Raw genomic sequence first — 22,755 nt, 5'->3', positions numbered from 1 at the left:
CCCACGGGGGGCCAGTATGAAAATGCTCTGGATAAGAGCGTCTGCTAAATGACTAAAATGTAAATGTAAACATGCTCACACAAAATCCTTACCAAACAATCATTCACACACTCTGCCCATAATCACAAACTCTCACCTATGCGCACACATAGCTACATATTCATGACTCATTTCTGGCCTACATGGACCACTAAAAGCCACAGGGGACCTGTTCTCAGTCAATGTCGTCTTCAATTAAAAACTGTCAAACTAGTGCACAGTTAATTTGAGGGAAGGTGGGAGAGCTCTCAACTTCATGCTGCCAAAGGACAATCAGATCCCCTCAGGTAAGCTACAAGTGACAGGCACTGGTTAAAGTGCTAAAGTGGCAATTGTTTAGCTACTAACACTTTGTCCAACTTCCACAACTACTCCTTATCATCATTAGTCATTTTCATTGGCAACACAAACATTACAGCTACATTTGTCACTATACTTTATTGCATAAAACATTAAACCAATGACAACAGCTAGAAATCATAAAATATACCTGTTGAAATGCACTCGAGGGGAAAACAGGAAACATATTAAAATGTTACAGACCTCCCAAGAAAGAGGGTTGGGAAGTTTATGATGTCAGCAATAGCCATAAAGTGAAGAAAGGTTCAGGGAAGGTAAATTGGGGCAGCAATCAATAGGATTGATTGCTGAACACAGTCATCAGTAACACCTTTGTGTCCGGCTCAATAACGGACCAGTGTTCAGACAGGAAGATTGTTCAAGAAATATCACACTTATACACTTGTGTGAAGGATGAAAGAGTCCAGTTCTGCCCGTTTCAGGGATGCTTCAACTTCAAGTGATAATTGCCTCCATCCCAAATGACTGTCTCAGGGAATATTCAAGTGTTTTGGTTAAATTGTTTAAATATTTAAATATGAAAAAACAGTATTGGTGGTGCTATAGCATATGGTTGAGGAGACTTTTAGCTGGAGTTCAGTAGGAGTTTGATTTAAATTATATTGTGAAATGTAGTAAGAACAATTTGTCAGAAGTCCAATAACAGTCACATGTTTTATTACAGATCTAGAAACGATGTACTCATTATTAACTGTTTACAAACCCACTTAGCAATCGTGTTAAAGGGATAGTTCGCCCAAATAAAAAATCACAGTGTAAGGAAACCAATATGAAAGTAGTCTTTGGACAAGCAGAGACCGCAATCCATGTTTTTGTTTACCTGGCTCACATCACCAAATGCCAACTAGTATTTCTGCCAAAAACCAATGCCAAGTCAATATAGCATGTTTGAAATGCTATGCCTAAATCATCCCAAAGTGTCTGAAATGTATTGTATAGCACAATTAAGTTACTGTAAGATGATTATAAAGTTAGCTTAAGTGTGCAGCCAGGAATCCAAACTGGCAAACTATTGAAGTGGATATCTGATTTAACAATGAATTTCCAACTGAACAGTTGCTTAGTGCCTCCACACTTGTTACAGCATGTCCATTGAGTGACAAATGTCACAAACCTGGAGCAGTGGTACCATACCACCTGGTTCGCAGGAGACTATTGACAGGTTTAGCTATAAATTGCTTAGTCATTATCCAATGGGGCTGGGACACACCCAAATCCCTGCCAGGGAACATCAAACCCTTCTCCCCTACAGAGTTCCTTTAACCCCTAATGGTGTACACAGACTTATTTCCCAACAGCAATAGGACAAGTTTACTCAAGGGTTATTAGGACACTTGTGGGAAATTGGATAAGATCTTTAATTTCTAAACTTTTACATACTGTAAACATTATTTCTTACTGAACAGCACAGGTTGGTATTTTACCACTGTAGAACAAGAGTAACAAGTTTAAAAAATACAAAATGAAATCTTTAAAAAAGTAGAAATGTCCAATTGGATCAATTATTTCCAAATCGTTCTGCTCGTTTCCTCTTCTTTGCCTGAAATGGGGTAAAAACGAACATGTAAGGAACATTCTACATACACTTCCGGTCAAAAGTTTAAGAGCACCTACTTATTAAATGGTTTTTCTTTATTTTTTACATTGTAGAATAATAGTGAAGACATCTAAAACTATGACATAACACATATGGAATCATGTAGTAACCAAAAAAGTGTTAAACAAATAAAAATATATTTTAGATTCTTCAAATAGCCACCCTTTTCCTTGATGACAGCTTTGCACACTCTTGGCATTCTCTCAAACAGCTTCACCTGGAATGATTTTCCAACAGTCTTGAAGGAGTTCCCACATATGCTTAGCACTTGTTGGCTGCTTTTCCTTCACTCTGCGGTCCGACTCATCCCAAACCATCTCAATTTGGTTGAGGTCGGGGGATTGTGGAAGCCAGGTCATCTGATGCAGCACTCCATCACTCTCCTTCTTGGTAAAATAGCCCTTACACCGCCTGGAGGTGTGTTCGGTCATTGTCCTGTTGAAAAACAAATGATAGTCCCACTAAGCCCAAACCAGATGGGATGGCGTATCACTGCAGAATGCTGTTGTAGCAATGCTGTTTAAGTGTGCCTTGAATTCTAAATAAATCACAGACAGTGTCACCAGCAAAGCACCCCCACACCATAACACCTCCTCCTCCTCTATGCTTTACGGTGGGAAATACACGTGCGGAGATCATCCGTTCACCCACACCGCGTCTCACAAAGACACGGCGGTTGGAACCAAAAATCTCCAATTTGGACTCCAGACCAAAGGACAAATTTCCACCGGTCTAATGTCCATTGCTTGTGTTTCTTGGCCCAATCAGGTCTCTTCTTCTTATTGGTGTCCTTTAGTAGTGGTTTCTTTGCAGCAATTCGACCATGAATGCCTGATTCACACAGTCTCCTCTAAACAGTTGATGTTGAGATGTATCTGTTACTTGAACTCTGTGAAGCATTTATTTGGGCTGCAATTTCTGAGGCTGGTAACTCTAATGAACTTATCCTCTGCAGCAGAGGTAACTCTGGGTCTTCCATTCCTGTGGCGGTCCTCATGAGAGCCAGTTTCATCATAGCGCTTGATGGTTTTTGCGACTGCACTTGAAGAAACTTTCAACATTTTTGAAATGTTCCGTATTGACTGACCTTCATGTCTTAAAGTAATGATGGACTATCGTTTCTCTTTGCTTATTTGAGCTGTTCTTGCCATAATATGGACTTGGTATTTTACCAAATATGGCTATCTTCTGTATACCCCCCCTACCTTGTCACAACACAACTGATTGGCTCAAACGCATTAAGAAGGAAAGAAATTCCACAAATTAACTTTTAAGAAGGCACACCTGTTAATTGAAATGCATTCCAGGTGACTACCTCATGAAGCTGGTTGAGAGAATGCCAATAGTGTGCAAAGCTGTCATCAAGGCAAAGGGTGGCTATTTGAAGAATCTCAAATATAAAATATATTTTGATTTGTTTAATACTTTTTTTGATACTACATGATTCCATGTGTTATTTCATAGTTTTGATGTCTTCACTATTATTCTACAATATAGAAAACAGTAAAAATCAATAAAAACCCTTGAATGAGTAGGTGTTCTAAAACTTTTGACAGGTAGTGTACATGTCATGTGTTTCAAAGGTATACAGAAGAGCACATACAGAATTAATTGTAAATTGTGACTCCACAGAATCATGATTTCTATTTGTGGAATATGCATGTGCAACAATAATAAATAGATATTTCTTATTAAGTGAGATTAGAATTGCTGAATTATTATTTAAATGACAGGGTGGTGGTGAGGAAGCAGAAAGATCACAGAGTATTTAGTCAGTATCAAGACAAGCAGGCCTGATACCTGCAACATTACAACTACAAGCATCATCCTTACATATATGATTTAGTCATTTGATTTCTTATTTATGCATAATAATGAATAACCATATTGCATGCTAGATAACATAACAGCAGAACTAAGCAAGCACAAAATACTGTAACTGCTTGTCATTGCTGGATGACTATATAGGTCATCGACACGCTCCGATATCCCCTGGAATTCCTTTGTGTATGTTCAAGGGAACATCATAATAATTCAAGACATTTTCAAAAAACTGTCAATGTATAAACTTTGAGAACTGTAAAGTTAGACTCTATGCTTGTATACCCCTATGAACCTTGGAAACAAGGACATTTTCCAAGAATATGAATTGTGAAATGTGGAATTTAAGCCATCATTTACACTTGTTAAAGATGACTCACAATACATTTACCCAACAGATTTGACACATCTATTGACTCAAAATAGGTTCACAACATCAACTAAATGTTTGCTTTTGGTTTTCTCTTTCAAACACTGCCTAAATATTGAGGCAATGCCCAATGATTCTTCCCTCAGAACTATGCTATTCTTCATTATTTTTCTGTTCTAAAACATTCTAATAGCAACTTACAAAACATTCTTATACCCTCCTCCCCAACACACAATTATGTGAACATTCCGTTCGCTTATTTCTCACAACAGTGTTTGATCACTTACAAATCTGTCCTACCAGCTCTCTTTTGGCAACAACAGGTCATAGCCCAAGAACATGAAAACAAAACCTTTTGTACCTCGCTATCTTCGGCCCCAACTACAGCAGCAGCAGTGAGAATCCCAAACCTCTCCTTCCTCTTTTTCAGCTTCTCGTCGACTTCAACCTGCAACACAACATCAGAAATGGATGAGGAGACTTCCAATGGTGTAGACAATAGTGTTTTGGAAAAGCAACAAATAAATGACATTCCGCTGACAGAAATGCCAAAGGACATTGAGTAAGGTGGGAGAAAAATACCCCCAAATTCTGGGTGTAAATTAAAAGGCTGAAAATCTGGTGGCCTGGCGAATAATTTTAAGGTTACGCGAGGACACAGCAAGCTTTTCCCTCACACACTGTGCTCTGGTAGAGATTGCCAACAAGAACAAACTGACAGATTCCAGGTCACTGGTCAAACCTCCAAAACACAACCCTTGAGGTCGGCTCCATCCCGTCCACATCCCAGAACCAACGTGAGGAGCGGGATGGGCTGAGAGAGGGACGCCCCATACAGCCTTACTAGCTCAAAGACCAACAAAGAAGGCAAATATGTGCTTTTGGTTGCGCTACCACCATAATTGTTCAATTAAGAAGAAAAATAAGTTGGTCAAAGTTACATTATTTTCTGAAGTTAAATTAGCATGGGCTTGACATTCAGGTAAATTTGCCATTGGCACACCGAATGAAAAGAATACTGTCCCAGGAAAGCAGATGCTGCGCGCATCATTTAAATGTTATCTTTAATTTTCGGGCTGAGCAAGTAGCCTATAGTCTATAATGACCTAACCTCCATACACAAATAATAACATTTTAACTTGACAATATCAGATTTACATAGATTGTTTGGAGGGAAAAAAATAAACCTTTGCGCAATCTCAAAAAGGGTGTTATTGTTAGCGATTTTGAACAGTCAGTCTACAGTTGTAGGGCCCTATAAAATCTGCTTTATCTTTTGGTAAATTCAGTTTTCCCCATTTAGTTTTTCCAGGTTTCCGAGTTTTCCTATTTTTTTTTTCAGGTTTTCACTCTCAAAATCACACTTTTTTTAAATAGAAAAACTACAAACATTTTATGTTTTAAGTCCACAACAATGCTTAAACCACATCAGGAGAGGGTGTAGTTGGGGGTGTAGTTGCCCTTTAATTAAATTGCGCACCTAGCAGAACGCTGTGTTTGGCTAGCAGTGTTTTTGTACTGTACAATGTACAGCATAGGCTAAATGTCCCACGATTGATACAAATCATTATTCTGCCAGATAAATAATAATAATAATAATAATAATAATAATATGCCATTTAGCAGACGCTTTTATCCAAAGCGACTTACAGTCATGTGCGCATACATTTTTACGTATGGGTGGTCCCGGGGATCAAACCCACTACCCTGGCGTTACAAGCGCCATGCTCTACCAATTGAGCTACAGAGGACCACAGAATCCACAGAAGTCCAGATAGGCCTAGACTTGGGACTAACATTTTTGAATACCTGGTTTACATACCCATTTTGAATAAATCATGATGATAATAAAAAAAGCAAATTGTGAACCAAAAATAACATAACCAGCAAAAATAAAATCACTGGCTCCCTAGCGACCAATAAAAAAATTGTCGTCGTACTGCCAAGTGAAAGGGTCGCAAATGTGAGTGTTTTGGTCACAGTCTTGAACCCTGCCTCAATAGTGCAAACAATACTCCTTTATAAAAAAGTACACCATAAGTAATACAAAATAGTAAAACATTTGAAAAAGTAATGTTTGGAAATATATACAAAATAAGAATATACAGTAGATAGGGCCATGCTTTGTTGGCTTTTTTTTCTCCACTTTGCTTTTACGGGTATTTCCAGCATGATCCACTAGGTTTGGTACAGGTAGAAAATCCTATTAAATGCTCCTTTGGTATGATGTTCTTACTGTGGAATGCAGTGTTTGGTTTTCGCCAGGCATAATGGGACCCATCTCGTCCAAAAAGTTGACTAAAGTTTGCCAAAAAGAACCTGGATGATCATCAAGACTCTTGGAAGAACGTTCTATGGACAGATGATTCAAAAGTATAACTTTTTGGACGACATGGTTCCAGTAATGCCTGGTGAAAACTCTGCATTCCACAGTAAGAACATCATACCAAAGGTCAAGCATGGTGGTGGTGGTGTGATGGTTTGGGGATGCTTTGCTGCATCAGGACCTGGACGACTTGCCTTAATAGAAAGAACCATGAATTCTGCTCTGTATCAGAGAATTCTACAGGAGAATGTCAGACCATCCGTCTGTGAGCTGAAGCTGAAGCGCAGCTGGGTCATGCAGCAAGACAATGATACAAAACACACAATCAAGTCTACATGAAAATAGCTAAAAAGCAACAAATTGGAAGTTTTGGAATGGCTTAGTCAAAGTCCAGACCTAATCCCAATTGAGATGTTGTGGCAGGACTTGAAACGAGCATTTCATGCTTGAAAACCCATACGTCACTGAGTTAAAGCAGTTCTGCATGGAAGAGTGGGCCAAAATTCCTCCACAGCGACGTGAGAGACTGATCAACAACTACAGGAAGCATTTGGTTGGAGTCATTGCAGCTAAAGGTGGCACAACCAGTTATTGAGTGTAAGGGGGCAATTACTTTTTCACACAGGGGAATTGGGTGTTGCATAACTTTGTTTATGAAATAAATGAAATAAATATGTAATTGTTGTGTTATTTGTTCACTTATGTTCCCTTTATCTAATATTAGGTTTTGGATGAAGATCTGATAACATTCAGTGTCACAAATATGCAAAAGTAGAGAAAATTAGAAAGGGGCCAAATACTTTTTCATAGCACTGTATGTATTCACCCCCTTTGCTATGAAGGCCCTAAATAAGATCCAGTGCAACCAATTACTTTCAGAAGTCACATAATTAGTTAAATAAAGTCCACCTGTGTGCAATCTAAGTGTCACATGATCTGTCACATGATCTCAGTATATATACACACCTGTTCTGAAAGGCACCAGAGTCTGCAACACCACTAAGCAAGGGGCACCACCAAGCAAGCGGCACCATGAAGACCAAGGAGCTCTTCAAACAGGTCAGGGACAAAGTTGTGGAGAAGTACAAATCAGGGTTGGGATATAAAAAAATATGGCACCACAACAAACCTGCCAAGAGAGGGCCGCCCACCAAAACTCACAGACCAGGCAAGGAGGGCATTAATCAGAGAGGCAACAAAGAGACCAAAGATAACCCTGAAGGAGCTACAAATCTCCACAGCGGAGATTGGAGTATCTATCCATAAGCCGTATACTCCACAGAGCTGGGCTTTACGGAAGAGTGGCCAGAATAAAGCCATTGCTTAAAGAAAAAAATAAGCAAACACGTTTGGTGTTCGCCAAAAGGCATGTGGGAGACTTCCCAAACATATGGAAGAAGATACTCTGGTCAGATGAGACTAAAATTGATCTTTTTGGCCATCAGGTCCTCTGTAGCTCAGCTGGTAGAGCACGGCGCTTGTAACGCCAAGGTAGTGGGTTCGATCCCCGGGACCACCCATACACAAAAAAAAATGTATGCACGCATGACTGTAAGTCGCTTTGGATAAAAGCGTCTGCTAAATGGCATATTATATTATTATTATTATTATCCCCACAGTGAAGCATGGTGGTGGCAGCATCATGCTGTGGGGATGTTTTTCATCAGCAGGGACTGGGAAACTGGTCAGAATTGAAGGAATGATGGATGGCACTAAATACAGGGAAACTCTTGAGGGAAACCTGTTTCAGTCTTCCAGAGATTTGAGACTGGGACGGAGGTTCACCTTCCAGCAGGACAATGACCCTAAGCATACAGCTAAAGCAACACTTGAGTGGTTTAGGGGAAACATTTAAATGTCTTGGAATGGCCTAGTCAAAGCCCAGACCTCAATCCAATTGAGAATGACTTAAAGATTGCTGTACACCAGCGGAACCCATCCAACTTGAAGGAGCTGGAGCAGTTGTGCCTTGAAGAATGGGCAAAAATCCCAGTGGCTAGATGTGCCAAGCTTATAGAGACATACCCCAAGAGACTTGCAGCTGTAATTGCTGCAAAAGGTGGCTCTACAAAGTATTGACTTTGGGGGGGGGGTGAATAATTATGCATGCTCAAGTTCAGTTTTTTTGTCTTATTTCTTGTTTGTTTCACCCCCAAAAATATTTTGCATCTTCAAAGTGGCAGGCATGTTGTGTAAATCAAATGATACAAACCCCCCAAAAATCAATTTTAATTCCAGGTTGTAAGGCAACAAAATAGGAAAAATGCCAAGGGGCTGAATACTTTCGCAAGCCACTGTACAAGCCCTTAACCAACAATGCATTTTTACAAGCCTCAAGACTTGTTTGAAGGTCGCCCAGAACCAGTAAAAAAAAATGAATGGAAGTATATTTTTATTTATTTATTAACAATCTGTTTTTCCATGTATGAATCTGTTATTCAAAGTGTTTCTATGGGCTAGTAGCAGTAAAACCAAATTCAATATTTCACCAATTCATTATTAAAAAATGTTGATACCTAAAGGGGTCCTAAAATTCAGAAACAAATAGCTAAATGATCCGTGGTATGACCATCTTAAAACAATTCCATATTAGCTTAGAATTAGCTACGTGAGGCTTATTTGATTGAATAGAAGTTATGAAATGGTTAGGTTACAAATGCACTGATATAAGTGAACACACGTGTCATTTCGGCAATTTGAAAGAAATCGACTTTATATCGGAGTTGTGCCTGTTGATATAAATAGAGGACTCATCATGGATATAACTCGTTTTAGCATGGACATTGCAATTGAGGGCTTACACCATTTTAAAGTACTCAACTGGGTGGGGATTCCTATGAGTTGAGAGCAATCAGCCAATGAAAATGAAAACGGACTACTTTAAAATGGAGATAGCATCAATGGCGCTGCCCATGCTGTCACAGACGCTATAATGGAACAGATACAAAGATGAGTACTCTCTCTATAGCCTGTTGTTCACACTTGTATCTGCCCTGTTTATCTATTTTGTTGTACTGTTGTTACATTTGTATTGGTGTTTCTTGTCCGATGCGCTCAGGGTGTTGATCTCATTTGAGGCATGCATCATGAGCAAAGTCATTGTAGCCTATCATTTCACTTCCCCTATGAGAACCATGAGCATTGGCTGACTTGGCATTGCTGCAGCCGAAAAGCCTGCCAGCAGTCTACCAAAGGTTGCACCGTGTCCATTACATTACAATGTAGAAAAACACATATTTATCCCAAACTGTTCAATAGTTATCCATATTACCAGAGTTTCTTATTCTTTCTAACCATTTCTATGGCGGATTCACGGCTGCAATTTATGGAAGATTCCAAAACTTTGGACGAAGTTTTCCTTAAATGCTTATGACAAATCCAGCTCCAGAACCAGCCAGCCTAGCCAGCTGGCTAATCTTTTGAATAAGGTGTAGTAAAATAATTACCTAGCAACAACAGATAACATTAGCTAGCTAGATAAGGTTAGCAAGATAGCTAGCTAGACTGACAGCTGTCAGTGCCCTATTTGTAGTTGTTTCTCCACTCCACGTGGAAATCACCACGACGTTCCCATCCCCAATTCGTGAATATGTATTAGGAGCCTACGTCCTTCTTCGGAGGTGGAACCTAAACAAGCATTTCCGCTCTAGGACGAGAATTACCCAGAATAGGGGCAGCAACTTCCTCGGAAGGGGGCCTATATTGACACACCACCACAATAGCCCCAACACAAAACAGCCTCACGTGCATTCTGAGCCTCCCAACGTGCACACAGCGCCACGTGCACACCCAGTTCCAGCCTTCCGTGCCCTATCAACCTCCTGTGCACTCTGAACCTCATCATGAACGCTCAACCTACTGTTCAGTTTCACAAACAACCACAGTACCACCCAGAGTCTCCTCAACCAATACCAGCCTCCTCCCAGGCAGCCAGAGGTTTACTCTATCCCGTCCTACTCCGCACCAAGGCAGCTTCCTTAGCCAGCACACCAACCTCGATAGGTCACCACCTCTCAAACCCAGAATGTCCTGAACCCAGAGAGACATCCGGTGAACCACCAATCCTCTGCAGCACCCTACCAGGACCTTCAGCAGTATGGTAGACCCCAACCAGCCTCACAAGTCTTTGCCATACCTACTGCTCACTTCTACCAAACACCTGACCAATGGCTAGTCCCAGTGCTACCAACTTACACCCCCCAAGCAGCGTACACCCAGGAATTCATCCCGCATAGAGGGACCTTCCTTCCCCAACTTCATTCATGGACCCTAAGGAGTTTTCCATGTTGCAAATGGCCCTCACAAACCTCCTGCCTGAAGAGAAAACAGAGAAGTACAAGTATCACATCCTCCTACACCACATGCACTTGGTGTCTGCCCGACGCATGGCCCTGGCTTATGCTGATGACCCCCAAAGCTGTCATCAAGGCAAAGGGTGGCTATTTGAAGAATCTCAAATATAAAATATATTTTGATTTGTTCTAACACTCTTTTGGTTACTACATGATTCCATATGTGTTATTTCATAGTTTTGATGTCTTCACTATTATTCTACAATGTAGAAAATTTTAAAAATAAAGAAAAACCCTGGAATGAGTAGGTGTGTCCAAACTTTTGACTGGTACTGTATATACCAGGCGGTGTCAGAGGAAGGCCCAAAAAATTGTCAAAGACTCCATTCACCCAAGTCATAAACTGTTCTCTCTGCTACTGCACGGCAAGCGGTACCGGAGCGCCAAGTCTAGGTCCAAAAGGCTCCTTAACAGCTTCTACCCCCAAGCCATAAGATTGCTGAACAATTATTCAAATGGCCACCCGGACTATTTACATTGACACCCCTGCTACTACTCGCTGTTTATTATCTATGCACAGTCACTTTACCCCTACCTACATGTACAAATTACCTCAACTAACCTGTACCCCCGCACATTGACTCGGTACCGGTATCCCCTGTATATAGCCTCTGCATTGTTATTTTATTGTGTAACTTTTTTGTTTATTTTTTACTTTAGTCTATTTCTTGAACTGCATTGTTGGTTAAGGGGTTGTAAGTAAGCATTTCACAGTAAGGTCTACACCTGTTGTATTCGGCGCAAGTGACAAATAAAATGTGATTTGATTTGATTGAAGCCACATACCAGTCCATCAACCAAGCTCACCCTTAAAACCCTGGTTCTCCAGCTACTGACCATTCTCAATGTAAGATACTGCTCCTCCAGTACTCTCAGAGAAATTCCTTCCCAGAAGACCTCCATTTGCTGGAAAGTGATAAAGCGGTCCCCTTGAAAAGCTGCCTCAAAATCCTATCTCCTGAATTAGACAAGTACACAGGTCTCATTCGAGTTGGGGGCAGGCTCCGGAGATCTGAGACTCTCAAACCAGAATCGTGCACACATTAGTGCTAGATCCGAAGAACCCAATCACCCGGCTCCTTATCAAACACTCTGATGACAAGCTTCTCCATCCTGGTGCTGATATGGTGTTTGCTGACATTCACAGTCATTTCTGGGTTTTGAAGGGACGTCAAGCTGTGAGTCAACACCAACATTCATGCCTCAAATGCAGGGAATGGAAGGCCAAACCCCATGTGCCCAAAATGTCTGACCTACACTACATATACAAAAGTATGTAGACACCCATTCAAATTAGTGGATTCGGCTATTTCATCCACACCCGTTGCTGACAGGTGTACAAAATTAGCACACAGCCATGCAATCTCCATAGACAAACATTGGCAGTAGAATGGCCTTACTGAACAGCTCAGTGACTTTCAACGTGGCACCGTCATAGGATGCCACCTTTCAAACAAGTCAGTTCGTCAAATTTCTGCCCTGCTAGAGCTGCCCCGGTCAACTGTAAGTGCTGTTATTGTGAAGTGGAAATGTCTAGGAGCAACAACGGCTCAGCCGTGAAGTGGTAGGCCACACAAGCTCACAGAACGGGACCGCCAAGTGCTGAAGCGCGTAAAAATCGTCTGTCCTCGGTTGCAACACTCACTACCGAGTTCCAAACTGCCTCTGGAAGCAACGTCAGCAAAATAACTGTTCGTCGGGAGCTTCATGAAATGGGTTTCCATGGCCGAGCAGCCGCACACAAGCCTAAGATCACCATGCGCAATGCCAAGCGTCGGCTGGAGTGATGTAAAGCTTGCCGCCATTGGACTCTGGAGCATTGGAAACGCGTTCTCTGGAGTGATGAATCACGCTTTACCATCTGGCAGTCCGACGGACTAATCTGGGTTTGGCGGATGCCAGGAGAACGCTACCTGCCGGAATACATAGTGCCAACTGTAAAGTTTGGTGGAGGAGGAATAATGGTCTGGGGCTGTTTTTCATGGTTCGGGCTAGGCCTCTTAGTTCCAGTGAAGGGGAATCTTAATGCTACAGCATACAGTGACATTATAGACGATTCCAACTTTGTAGCAACAGTTTGGGGAAGGCCCTTTCCTGTTTCAGCATGACAATGCCCCCGTGCACAAAGCAAGGTCCATACAGAAATGGTTTTCGAGATCGGTGTGGAAGAACTTGACTGGCCTGCACAGAGCACTGACCTCAACCCCATCGAACACCTTTGGGATGAAATGGAACGCCGACTGCGAGCCAGGCCTAATCGCCCAACATCAGTGCACGACCTCACTAATGCTCGTGGCTGAATGGAAGCAAGTCCCCGCAGCAATGTTCCAACATCTAGTGGAAAGCCTTCCCAGAAGAGTGGAGGCTGTTATAGCAGCAATGGGGGAACCAACTCCATATTAATGCCCATGATTTTGTAATGAGATGTTTGACGAGCAGGTGTCCACATACTTTTGGTAATGTAGTGTACCTTCTTACTGGCTCCGCCTTCCCCAACCACCCTTCTATTCAACAGGAATGTATTGTTTTGGCCCCTTCACAGTGAAGACGTGCCGACGGAATGAGAAGAGGTGGGGAATCTTTTCATTTCCAATTACTTGATACTATTTTCACACAATAGTTTCACAAGATATTGATGAACAGAAGAACACAAGCATGCACTTAGAGGATATGTTTGTCACAAAAGATTGAGTTGAGGGAAGGGTTGTTTCAGTGTTGGCCTATGAAAAGAGTTGTGCATTTCTTTAAGGCCTGCACAGTCAGTGAAAGGCTCTGTGGGGTCTCCATAGTTCACATGGCAAACTCTCAAAAACCGGTTGTCCCCCCCTGCCCCTGTGATGCCTTAAGCAGAGGCCAGTGTTGACACAGTGCTGGCCAATCTAATTTTGATTGTCAGGAGCAGGGAACAGCAATCCCCCCCTCCACCCGCCGAGATCATCAAGTTCATTCCCCCCCCCCCCCCCCCCCCCGAACAATATTCAGCCATTCCTGGGCCTCATGGAGTGAGCTCACTGGAGTTAATCTCTGGCCTCTCTATCCTCCCTCTCTTGCTCTCCCTCTTCCTCGCTCTTTTTCTTTCTCTATTCACAAAGCCATTCTAGAACAGCTTGAATTAGTGACAGTTATTATTCAGACTAATGAGTAAAAAAATCAGAGGCTACAATAGTGGACCATGTCATGTAGCTAAGTGCATTCATAAATCTATCATTCTTAGCTAAATGCAAAGACGGGGGGAAAAATGAACCGGTCAGAGGTGAGATGACGTGTCTAACACTTTTCGTATGTCACTTTTTTCACAAATCACAACCTTGCCCACAGAAACACTCAAATACGAAAGCCTTCAGACGTCGCTATTTCTGATTAATAGAAACTGACAAAGAACTCTCAATCATCTCTGTACCTTGACATCACCCACTGGGCAAAAACTGGTTGAATCAACGTTGTTTCCACCTCATTTCAACCCCCCAAAATCTATGCGATGACGTTGAATCAACGTGGAATTTTTTTTTGGGTTTGCAAAATTTAAGGGCATTTAGTCATTGCTTTTTTCTTCTACTTTTAACCTAAATCCAATGATATGGTGATATTTTTATTTATTTCACATTGAATTCACATTAGTTGAGAACTCAAATATTACTAATATTTCTACTATTGCATTTTAGTTACTGTTTATACACACTGCTTATTTATTTATATACTGGATTCTTGACATAGCTCACTGTAATATATATTGCTGAGCAATTAGTGGTTTTTGAGGTCGGTTCGGTTTCGATTATTATAATTGTTTTAATTAAATGCACTATGCATTATGTTGGTTGAATGCTGTAACACAGAATAAAACAATTAATAAAAGTCCCATGATGGTAGTGACTGTCCATTACTTCTTATCACTTATTAACCATCATTTATTCACATTACTCTAATAAAACATTTCAGTTGTGTATATTACATGTGTTTTATTTTATGACTTTATTATTTAATTCCAAGTCATCATCTCATCTCTATATATAAATAAGGCATACTTTTATGACTGCTGAATACCAACTGTCATTCACTAAGATCATGTATTTTCAGGAAGAGATACCTCACGAAGCAACTGCTCTCTATCCCTCTCGATCGTGCAAATCTCCATCAAAATCCGTCAGTTTAAGCTAGAGATATAAGGTTTTTTGCATGGGCTGCGTCTCAATCCACCGCATCCACCCAATGTCGGCCTACCGAAAAACAGTAGCGTCCAACCGGTTTGGCTTACAAACTAATATGACCACTCCATGGAAAGGGGACTCGTCTGAAGGTAACCCATACAAACGAATGGAGGTAGTTTTGTGCCAACAAAAATAAGGGGCTAAATGTGTCAAAAAACACATATATTTCTTGAGCTTTCTTATATCTCCTAGATATAGGACACTTCAAAACCTTATTCCTTATGGTACATTTTTTTGACTGTATTTTTTCACCATTTATGAATGTGTTATTCAATGAGTTTCAATATGCTAAAGTAGTAAAGGCCAAATTCAATATTGTATCAAATCATTTTTAAATACTTTTGATTTTTTTTATACCTAAAGGGGTCCTAAAATTCAAAATGCTAAATGATCCATGGTATTACCATCTTAAAACAATTCCATATGTTAGCTAAGTATCTCCCCCCCCCCCACGGCTTAAAAACGAAAAATAAGACATTTATGTTAATTGCTCAGGACTACTAATATATTTCCTGCTGTATATATATATAATTCCTAGTATATCTTGTGTAAATTCATTCGGTGTAGATACGTATAGATTGCATTTGGATTACTGTCACAGTGCTATTTGGGTTGTTAACTGGATTCGTGCCGACATATCTTTAGTTCTTGTTCTTAGCTTTTTTTATCGATTATTTGTGTACACCTGTTTGACATTTTACTGCATTGTTAGGAGCTAGTAACGTAAGCATTTTGCTGCACCCGCTATAACGTCTGCTAAACTGTGTAAACGACTAATAAACTTTGATTTGATTTTGATTTGAACTCAATCAAATGTAAATCATTACTAGACGTTGAACTGACATCTGTGCCCATATTCTGAGGGACATTAAATTATGTGACATGTCAAGAAGCATTCTTTATTTTCCCAGATATGTATGGCCAGATGGCCCTCTTTACTTCTATTCAAAAGTGTGTGCGTACATTTGAGTGTGGTTCCATACACTTTGTGGGGGGGAAAGGGCCCATTGCTATTATAATTCCAGATTCAAATGCAGATAGAGCTGAAAGTCCGGCCAAGCCTCCTCCTCCTTAAAAATCACACATGTAAATGATGGTCCTTCAAATGAGTAGACAAATGCCTTGTCTATGTGTGGAGAATGATAAATGACCTTAGCTGGGGATTCAATTATTCACTCATTCATTCTCAGGGCCGATAAATTAATTTGGCTCATTGCTTTCCTTCAATTCAAATTAAAGTATGCATGATGTGGTAATGCAGAAAACGGCTCCTCAATTGTATTTTGTGGAATGCAGGGCAGGGAGAGGGGGGCACAGCATAGTGATTGCCGGCCATCACATATGGGGGAAATCATCAGTGTCACCCCACTCCAATTCAAACCGTTGCAGAAATAAAAATATTTCCTCAATGATTTAGGTGCTATTGGGAGCCTTTGACAGCATAGCAGTGACAGTGAGTGGCTTTGTGGAGTAATAGGCACTAGTATTGCACTGTATACCGAAACTTCTGTAATGTTTCGATACTACAACATGAAAAACAGTTCAGTACTAGATTGAGAGATGATCAAGTCTGTCTATCAGTGCAGCCTATGTCCCCTTATAGTGCGAGTGCGCCGTACTTGCTCCACTTACTCATTGCTAGCTCTGGCCTATCCTGAGGAACGACTGCACTCACTTGGAGTCTGTGATGCATCATGTTAGCTCCCCACTGCACAGAAGTTAACACACTTGAATAATGCAACACAGCATGTAGAAATGTTGCAGCTGTTAATTACTGTTCGCAAAACAATGGCCATTACAGGCTAGGACACTTTACAATGCAAGAAGATAGCTTTGTAGGCTAACTTGTTGCTAGCTTACAGCTGAAGCTAACATCAATTCACTACCCTAGTACTTTGTTTGTGATAATATGCAAACCATAACGCAAAATATGCTGATTTCAAGCTGAAAAAACAAAAACCATACACCAAAAACCATAGTAATTGCCAAAAATGTTATTCATTCACTTAGTCTCCTTCGCCTCAGTCACGTCTCTCCTGTCTCCATCACTGTGTGTGTGAATAACATAATTAGGTCTTAAAGAGATTGCTTCTTCTATGCAAATGTTGTTGATCAGTACAATAAAATAAGTCCCAAATGGAAAGGAAAAGGGATGTAGCTCAGTTGGTAGAGCATGGCGTTTGCAACGGCAGGGTTGTGGGTTCGATTCCCACGGGGGGCCAGTATGGAGAAAAAAAGTATTATAATAATGTATGCACTCACTAACTGTAAGTCGCTCTGGATAAGAGCGTCTGCTAAATGACTAAAATGTAAAATCTATATGTAAAATTAAACTGATTGTTTTTCATCTGTTGCCCCATGAAATCAGCCAAAACAAGCTCAAATCAAATCACTATTAAAATATTCATTCACCTGTACACGTAACCTCAGTAAATGGGTACACAGAAGATAAATGGAGAGCAGAGGACAAGGGGGTGCGGGGGATACAGTTTTGAACTCTAGGCTTGTTTACACAATTTCTATAACAGCCATCCACAATACATTCTAATGAGTTGGTGATTAATCCGACTGGTGAATTTATGCTCACTCATGATTTTAAGTTAAAAGAACAGAGATTTTGAATTGTGTATGTGATGTCACAGTTAGTCAAACACATTTGCGTCTAAATACCGGTAGATATGGGGTGTGTTCGTAAATTCAATCTGGAGTGCGCTCTGGGCGTTCGTAAATTCAAAGCGTTGTCAGATTGTCCGTTCGTAAATTCAGAGCGTTTCGCTCTCAGAGCGTTCAGAGAGCACACTGGACGCTGTGGCCGAGGTGTAGGGTTGATCCGAGCGTTCTGACCTCACAACGGCAGTCAAGCACCCAAGCTAACTGGCTAACGTTGGCTAGCTTGCTAGCTACTTCCAGACACAAATGAGAGAACAACCTCACTCTGACCATTTTATTCACCCGAGCAGAGCTGGTTAGGCTGTTTTCATGTTATACAGAGCGTTGGTGACTGTAACTGTGCTGCTGGCAACAATTTAATTATGCTTTTTTTGCCAACGTTTACTGACACTGGCCATATTCAACGGGTGTTGAGCGTTCATAAATTCATCAGTTATTCTGTGCTCTGGCACACTCAGATGAGAGCGCTATGAAATCGGAGTAGATAGCCAGAGCGAATCAAAGGAATAATCCACTCAAAACCACAAATTCCTACGATTTACATTGTTAAATAACGCAAATGTGAGAACAATATATGTTGCGATTTTTTTTGGCAATTCGTCGTTATAATAAGTTAGGAAGCAACATGCGAAAATTGTGGAAATCTGCAGAGCTCAAGTTGACTAAAACTCACAATGCAATGCTGCCTCTAGAAAGGCTGGCTGCCTAGCAAGGTAGCTAGCTAGAAAACGTAGCTACACACAATAATACCAAAGTCAATATCAGCATGTGAAGTAGTTAGCTAGTTGTAAAATCCCTGAAACATACTGCATTATCTCACCATGTTCAACCTGGTAGAGATTGGGTTTCTAGCTCAAAGCTGTGTAAGTCAAGTTGCTATGGCAACGTGCAAGGGCCCTGCGAACCTGCAAGCAGGAAGACGAGGAGAAAACTGCTTTGCGCAATGGTAGTTGAAGGAAGAAAGTATATTAACATTTGAACAAAATATATACTTTGTCGTAACGATATAGACAGATGGATGTGTTCTAGACAAGTATGCCGATAACATCTATTGGCTTATTTCATTTCTAGGGTGGATTACCCCTTTAACTATTCACATCTGGGAAACCGATTTGCTAAAAATACAGATTTTTTATGTAGCTGCTTCCCACTCCACTGCCTACATAGCTGCTTGCTCAGTGCTCCCCTGCCGCTTTGATCGGCGATGACGCCTTTGTCTGGTGTAGTTTATAAACTTCATGTTGTACACAAAGGACATGGTCAACATGTTCGAACTATTGCATTCCATGCCTCAGTAGGCTATTAAAGAGATTCTCCGGTACTTTTGCATACTTTTTAGCCAGTAGTTCTGAAAGTAGCGCTCACGAGCCAAAAGTGGTCCCCGAAAATTGCGTACTACTTCACATATGTGCAGATATGTGCACCACATCATTGCTCGCTCTCTCACTCTGCTGTGTGTGCGTCTTGCTAGGTGTCACTCAAATGGTGAGGGGCTGAAGCTCATTGGCTGAAACTGAAATTGCTAATTGCACGTGGGGGAAAATGTAGGGTAATGGCGTCACACAGCTTCCCAGGGATTTCATGGTTATTGAGGTAAGAGATTATACATGTACAGATCCTTCAGAAAGTATTCACACCCCTTGACTTTTTCCACAATTTGGTGTGTTACAGCCTGAATTTAAAATGGATTAAATTGAGATGTTTCTTTGTCACTAGCCTACACATAATACCCAATAATGTCAAAGTGGAATTGTGTTTTTCAACATTTTTACAAATTAATCAAAAATGAAAAGCTGACATTTGAGTCAATAAGTAAGTATTCAACCCCTTCTTTATGGCAATCCTAAATACATTCAGGAGTACACATTTGCATAACAAGTCACATAATAAGTTGCAAGGACTCACTCTGTGTGCAATAATCGTGTTTAACATAATTTAATGGGCAGATTTTGCACAATCCAGGAGTGGAAAGCTCTTAGAGACTTACCCAGAAAGACTCACAGCTATAATAACATGCGCAGAACTAACCAGAATTTTTTTTAAAGACACATTGAACATAGCTATTTAGCTAGTATTAGAAAAATACATATTTTAAGCTTCTTTACTAATTTTATTTTTTAATCTGGCACTAGTTACAATTTACTGCTATCCTTCAATCAATGTAAGCTCACTAATAGATAGATTAGGCTGTATAATATACAACGTAATATAATTTCATGGATATCTGAAGAAAAATATAAACTTCTCTGCAATTTAGTTCAGTCTAATGAACCTAAAATTTGTGAGAAGCACAAACAGCTGCAAGTTTAACAAAAAAGTGACACTGTATAAAAAAAAAAGCATGATCCCATATTGCCTATGTAAGATGAACATCACAGAGAAAATAGGAATGATCCACCAGTACCTACAAATCATTCAGGGGGAGAGCAATACAAAATGAAGACATCAAACGTGAAAATGTGTTCTGCCCATCCCACCCCCATTCCCAAAACCTGCAAGGCCTCTCTACAAGCTCAACTGCAGATTGTCAAAACTAATCTTGACATTACTGAGAACAAATCCAACCCCAAAGATCAAAGGTGAAAGGTCAGGGATATTCTGACAGGGATGGAGGGAGGTCACAAAAACAGACCAGCACACATTTCTTTAAAAAAAGAAAAGGGGTAGGGGGGAGGAAATACTACGAAACAAACACATTATTGAAAACAGTTGTGAACCTAGCTACATTATACAGTTGAAGTCGGAAGTTTACATACACTTAGGTTGGAGTCATTAAAACACGTTTTTCAACCACTCCACACATTTCTTGTGAACAAACTATAGTTTTGGCAAGTCGGTTAGGACATCTACTTTGTGCATGACAAGTAATTTTTCCAACAATTGTTTACAGACTGATTATTTCACTTATAATTCACTGTATCACAATTCCAGTGGGTCAGAAGTTTACATACACTAAGTTGACTGTGCCTTTAAACAGCTTGGAAAATTCCAGAAAATGATGTCATGGCTTTAGAAGCTTCTGATAGGCTAATTGACATCATTTGAGTCAATTGGAGGTGTACCTGTGGATGTATTTCAAGGCATACCTTCAAACGCAGTGCCTCTTTGCTTGACATCATGGGAAAATCTAAAGAAATCAGCCAAGACCACATAAATAAAATGTAGACCTCCACAAGTCTGGTTCATCCTTGGGAGCAATTTCCAAACGCCTGAAGGTACCACGTTCATCTGTACAAACAATAGTATGCAAGTATAAACACCATAGGACCACGCAGCCGTCATACCGCTCAGGAAGGAGACGGGTTCTGTCTCCTAGAGATGAACGTACTTTTGTGCGAAAAGTATCAATCCCAGAACAACAGCAAAGGACCTTGTGAAGGAAACAGGTACAAAAGTATCTATATCCACAGTAAAACAAGTCCTATATCGACATAACCTGAAAGGCCGCTCAGCAAGGAAGAAGCCACTGCTCCAAAACCGCCATAAAAAAGTCAGACTACGGTTTGCAACTGCACATGGGGACAAAGATCTTACTTTTTGGAGAAATGTCCTCTGGTCTGATGAAACAAAAATAGAACTGTTTGGCCATAATGACCATTGTTATGTTTGGAGGAAAAAGGGGGTTGCTTGCAAGCCGAAGAACACCATCCCAACCGTGAAGCACGGGGGTGGCAGCATCATGCTGTGGGGGTGCTTTGCTGCAGGAGGGACTGGTGCACTTCACAAAATACATGGCATCATGAGGAAGGAAAATTATGTGGATATATTGAAGCAACATCTCAAGACATCAGTCAGGAAGTTAAAGCTTGGTCGCAAATGGGTCTTCCAAATGGACAATGACCCCAAGCATACTTCCAAAGTTGTGGCAAAATGGCTTAAGGACAAAGTCAAGGTATTGGAGTGGCCATCACAAAGCCCTGACCTCAATCCTATAGAAAAAGTGTGGGCAGAACTGAAAAACGTGTGCGAGCAAGGAGGCCTACAAACCTGACTCAGTTACACCAGCTCTGTCAGGAGGAATGGGCCAAAATTCACCCAACTTATTGTGGGAAGCTTGTGGAAGGCTACCTGAAACGTTTGACCCAAGTTAAACAATTTAAAGGCAATGCTACCAAATACTAATTGAGTGTATGTAAACTTCTGATCCACTGGGAATGTGATTAAATAAATAAAAGCTTAAATAAACCATTCTCATACTATTATTCTGACATTTCACTTTCTTAAAATAAAGTAGTGATCCTAACTGACCTAAGACAGGGACTTTTTACTAAGATTAAATGTCAGGAATGATTAATAAACTCAGTTTAAATGTATTTGGCTAAGGTGTATGTAAACTTCCGACTTCAACTGTATATCCAACATATAAATATTTCAAATAAATCAAATAATGTAGGGACAGGGTGCAAATGTAAAGAGGGGGCAGGGTGGCCGTGGCATGGGAGGTGCTTGATTTGCAAGCTGTCATCTGATTACCCTACAGATGAAGTGCAGTGGGCCCCATTCTCTGTCCAGTGCCTTGTGCCCCCCCTCCCCCTCCCCCAGTACCCCATTGGAAGAGGTCTGTTGCGTTGTGGCCTCACTAAATCAACATTGTTCTAATGAGGTGTCACACTTGACCCCTAGCAGCCTAGGCCCCTCACATGGGTGTCAATGTCACAATGGGCGCCCCTCCATCTCCAGCGCCTTCCTGACACATTTTGATTCATGGGAGAGCCTGGGCCATGTCAGGTCAAATGTACCCCTATCAAAACACCAGCATTGACGCATTTAACCTCACCTCAGAACACCCCCTCCAACTCCAACAACACTCACAAGTCACACAGCCATCTTGGAAAACAACCAAGACAAATGCCGTCCCCAGTTAGGCTACACAACCGGCCTTACACATAGAAGCACACTTAAACCTGCCACAAACAAGCTTGACCAAACAGGCCCCATCTCTTATCAAGGGAGTGGATCAGTAAATCTGTGAGAAAGAGTTTGGTCTTCTGATGGCACTCACTCCCCCTAACCCG

The 22,755-nt window shown here is 40.9% G+C and overlaps 1 protein-coding gene across 2 annotated transcripts in view; it reads right to left on the bottom strand.

Annotated features, from left to right (window-relative positions):
• Positions 1–458: 458 nt before the first annotated feature.
• LOC311138987 (SAP domain-containing ribonucleoprotein-like) overlaps positions 459–22,755 on the bottom strand; it is an 83,608-nt gene continuing 61,311 nt past the window's right edge. For both annotated transcript variants that reach the window (XM_084173806.1, XM_084173807.1), the window contains exons 10-11: positions 4,549–4,635; positions 459–1,939 (exon numbers count right to left, since the gene is read on the bottom strand). In XM_084173806.1, the coding sequence (XP_084029932.1) occupies positions 1,898–1,939; positions 4,549–4,635 (129 nt within the window). In that variant the 3' untranslated portion in view covers positions 459–1,897. The remainder of the gene's footprint in view (positions 1,940–4,548; positions 4,636–22,755) is intronic.

This window comes from Coregonus lavaretus (genome assembly GCF_964263955.1).
Source record: "Coregonus lavaretus genome assembly, chromosome: 12".
NCBI classification, from domain to species: domain Eukaryota; kingdom Metazoa; phylum Chordata; class Actinopteri; order Salmoniformes; family Salmonidae; genus Coregonus; species Coregonus lavaretus.
Note: the sequence above shows the minus strand (reverse complement) of the source record. Positions and strands in the feature narration are given on the sequence as shown.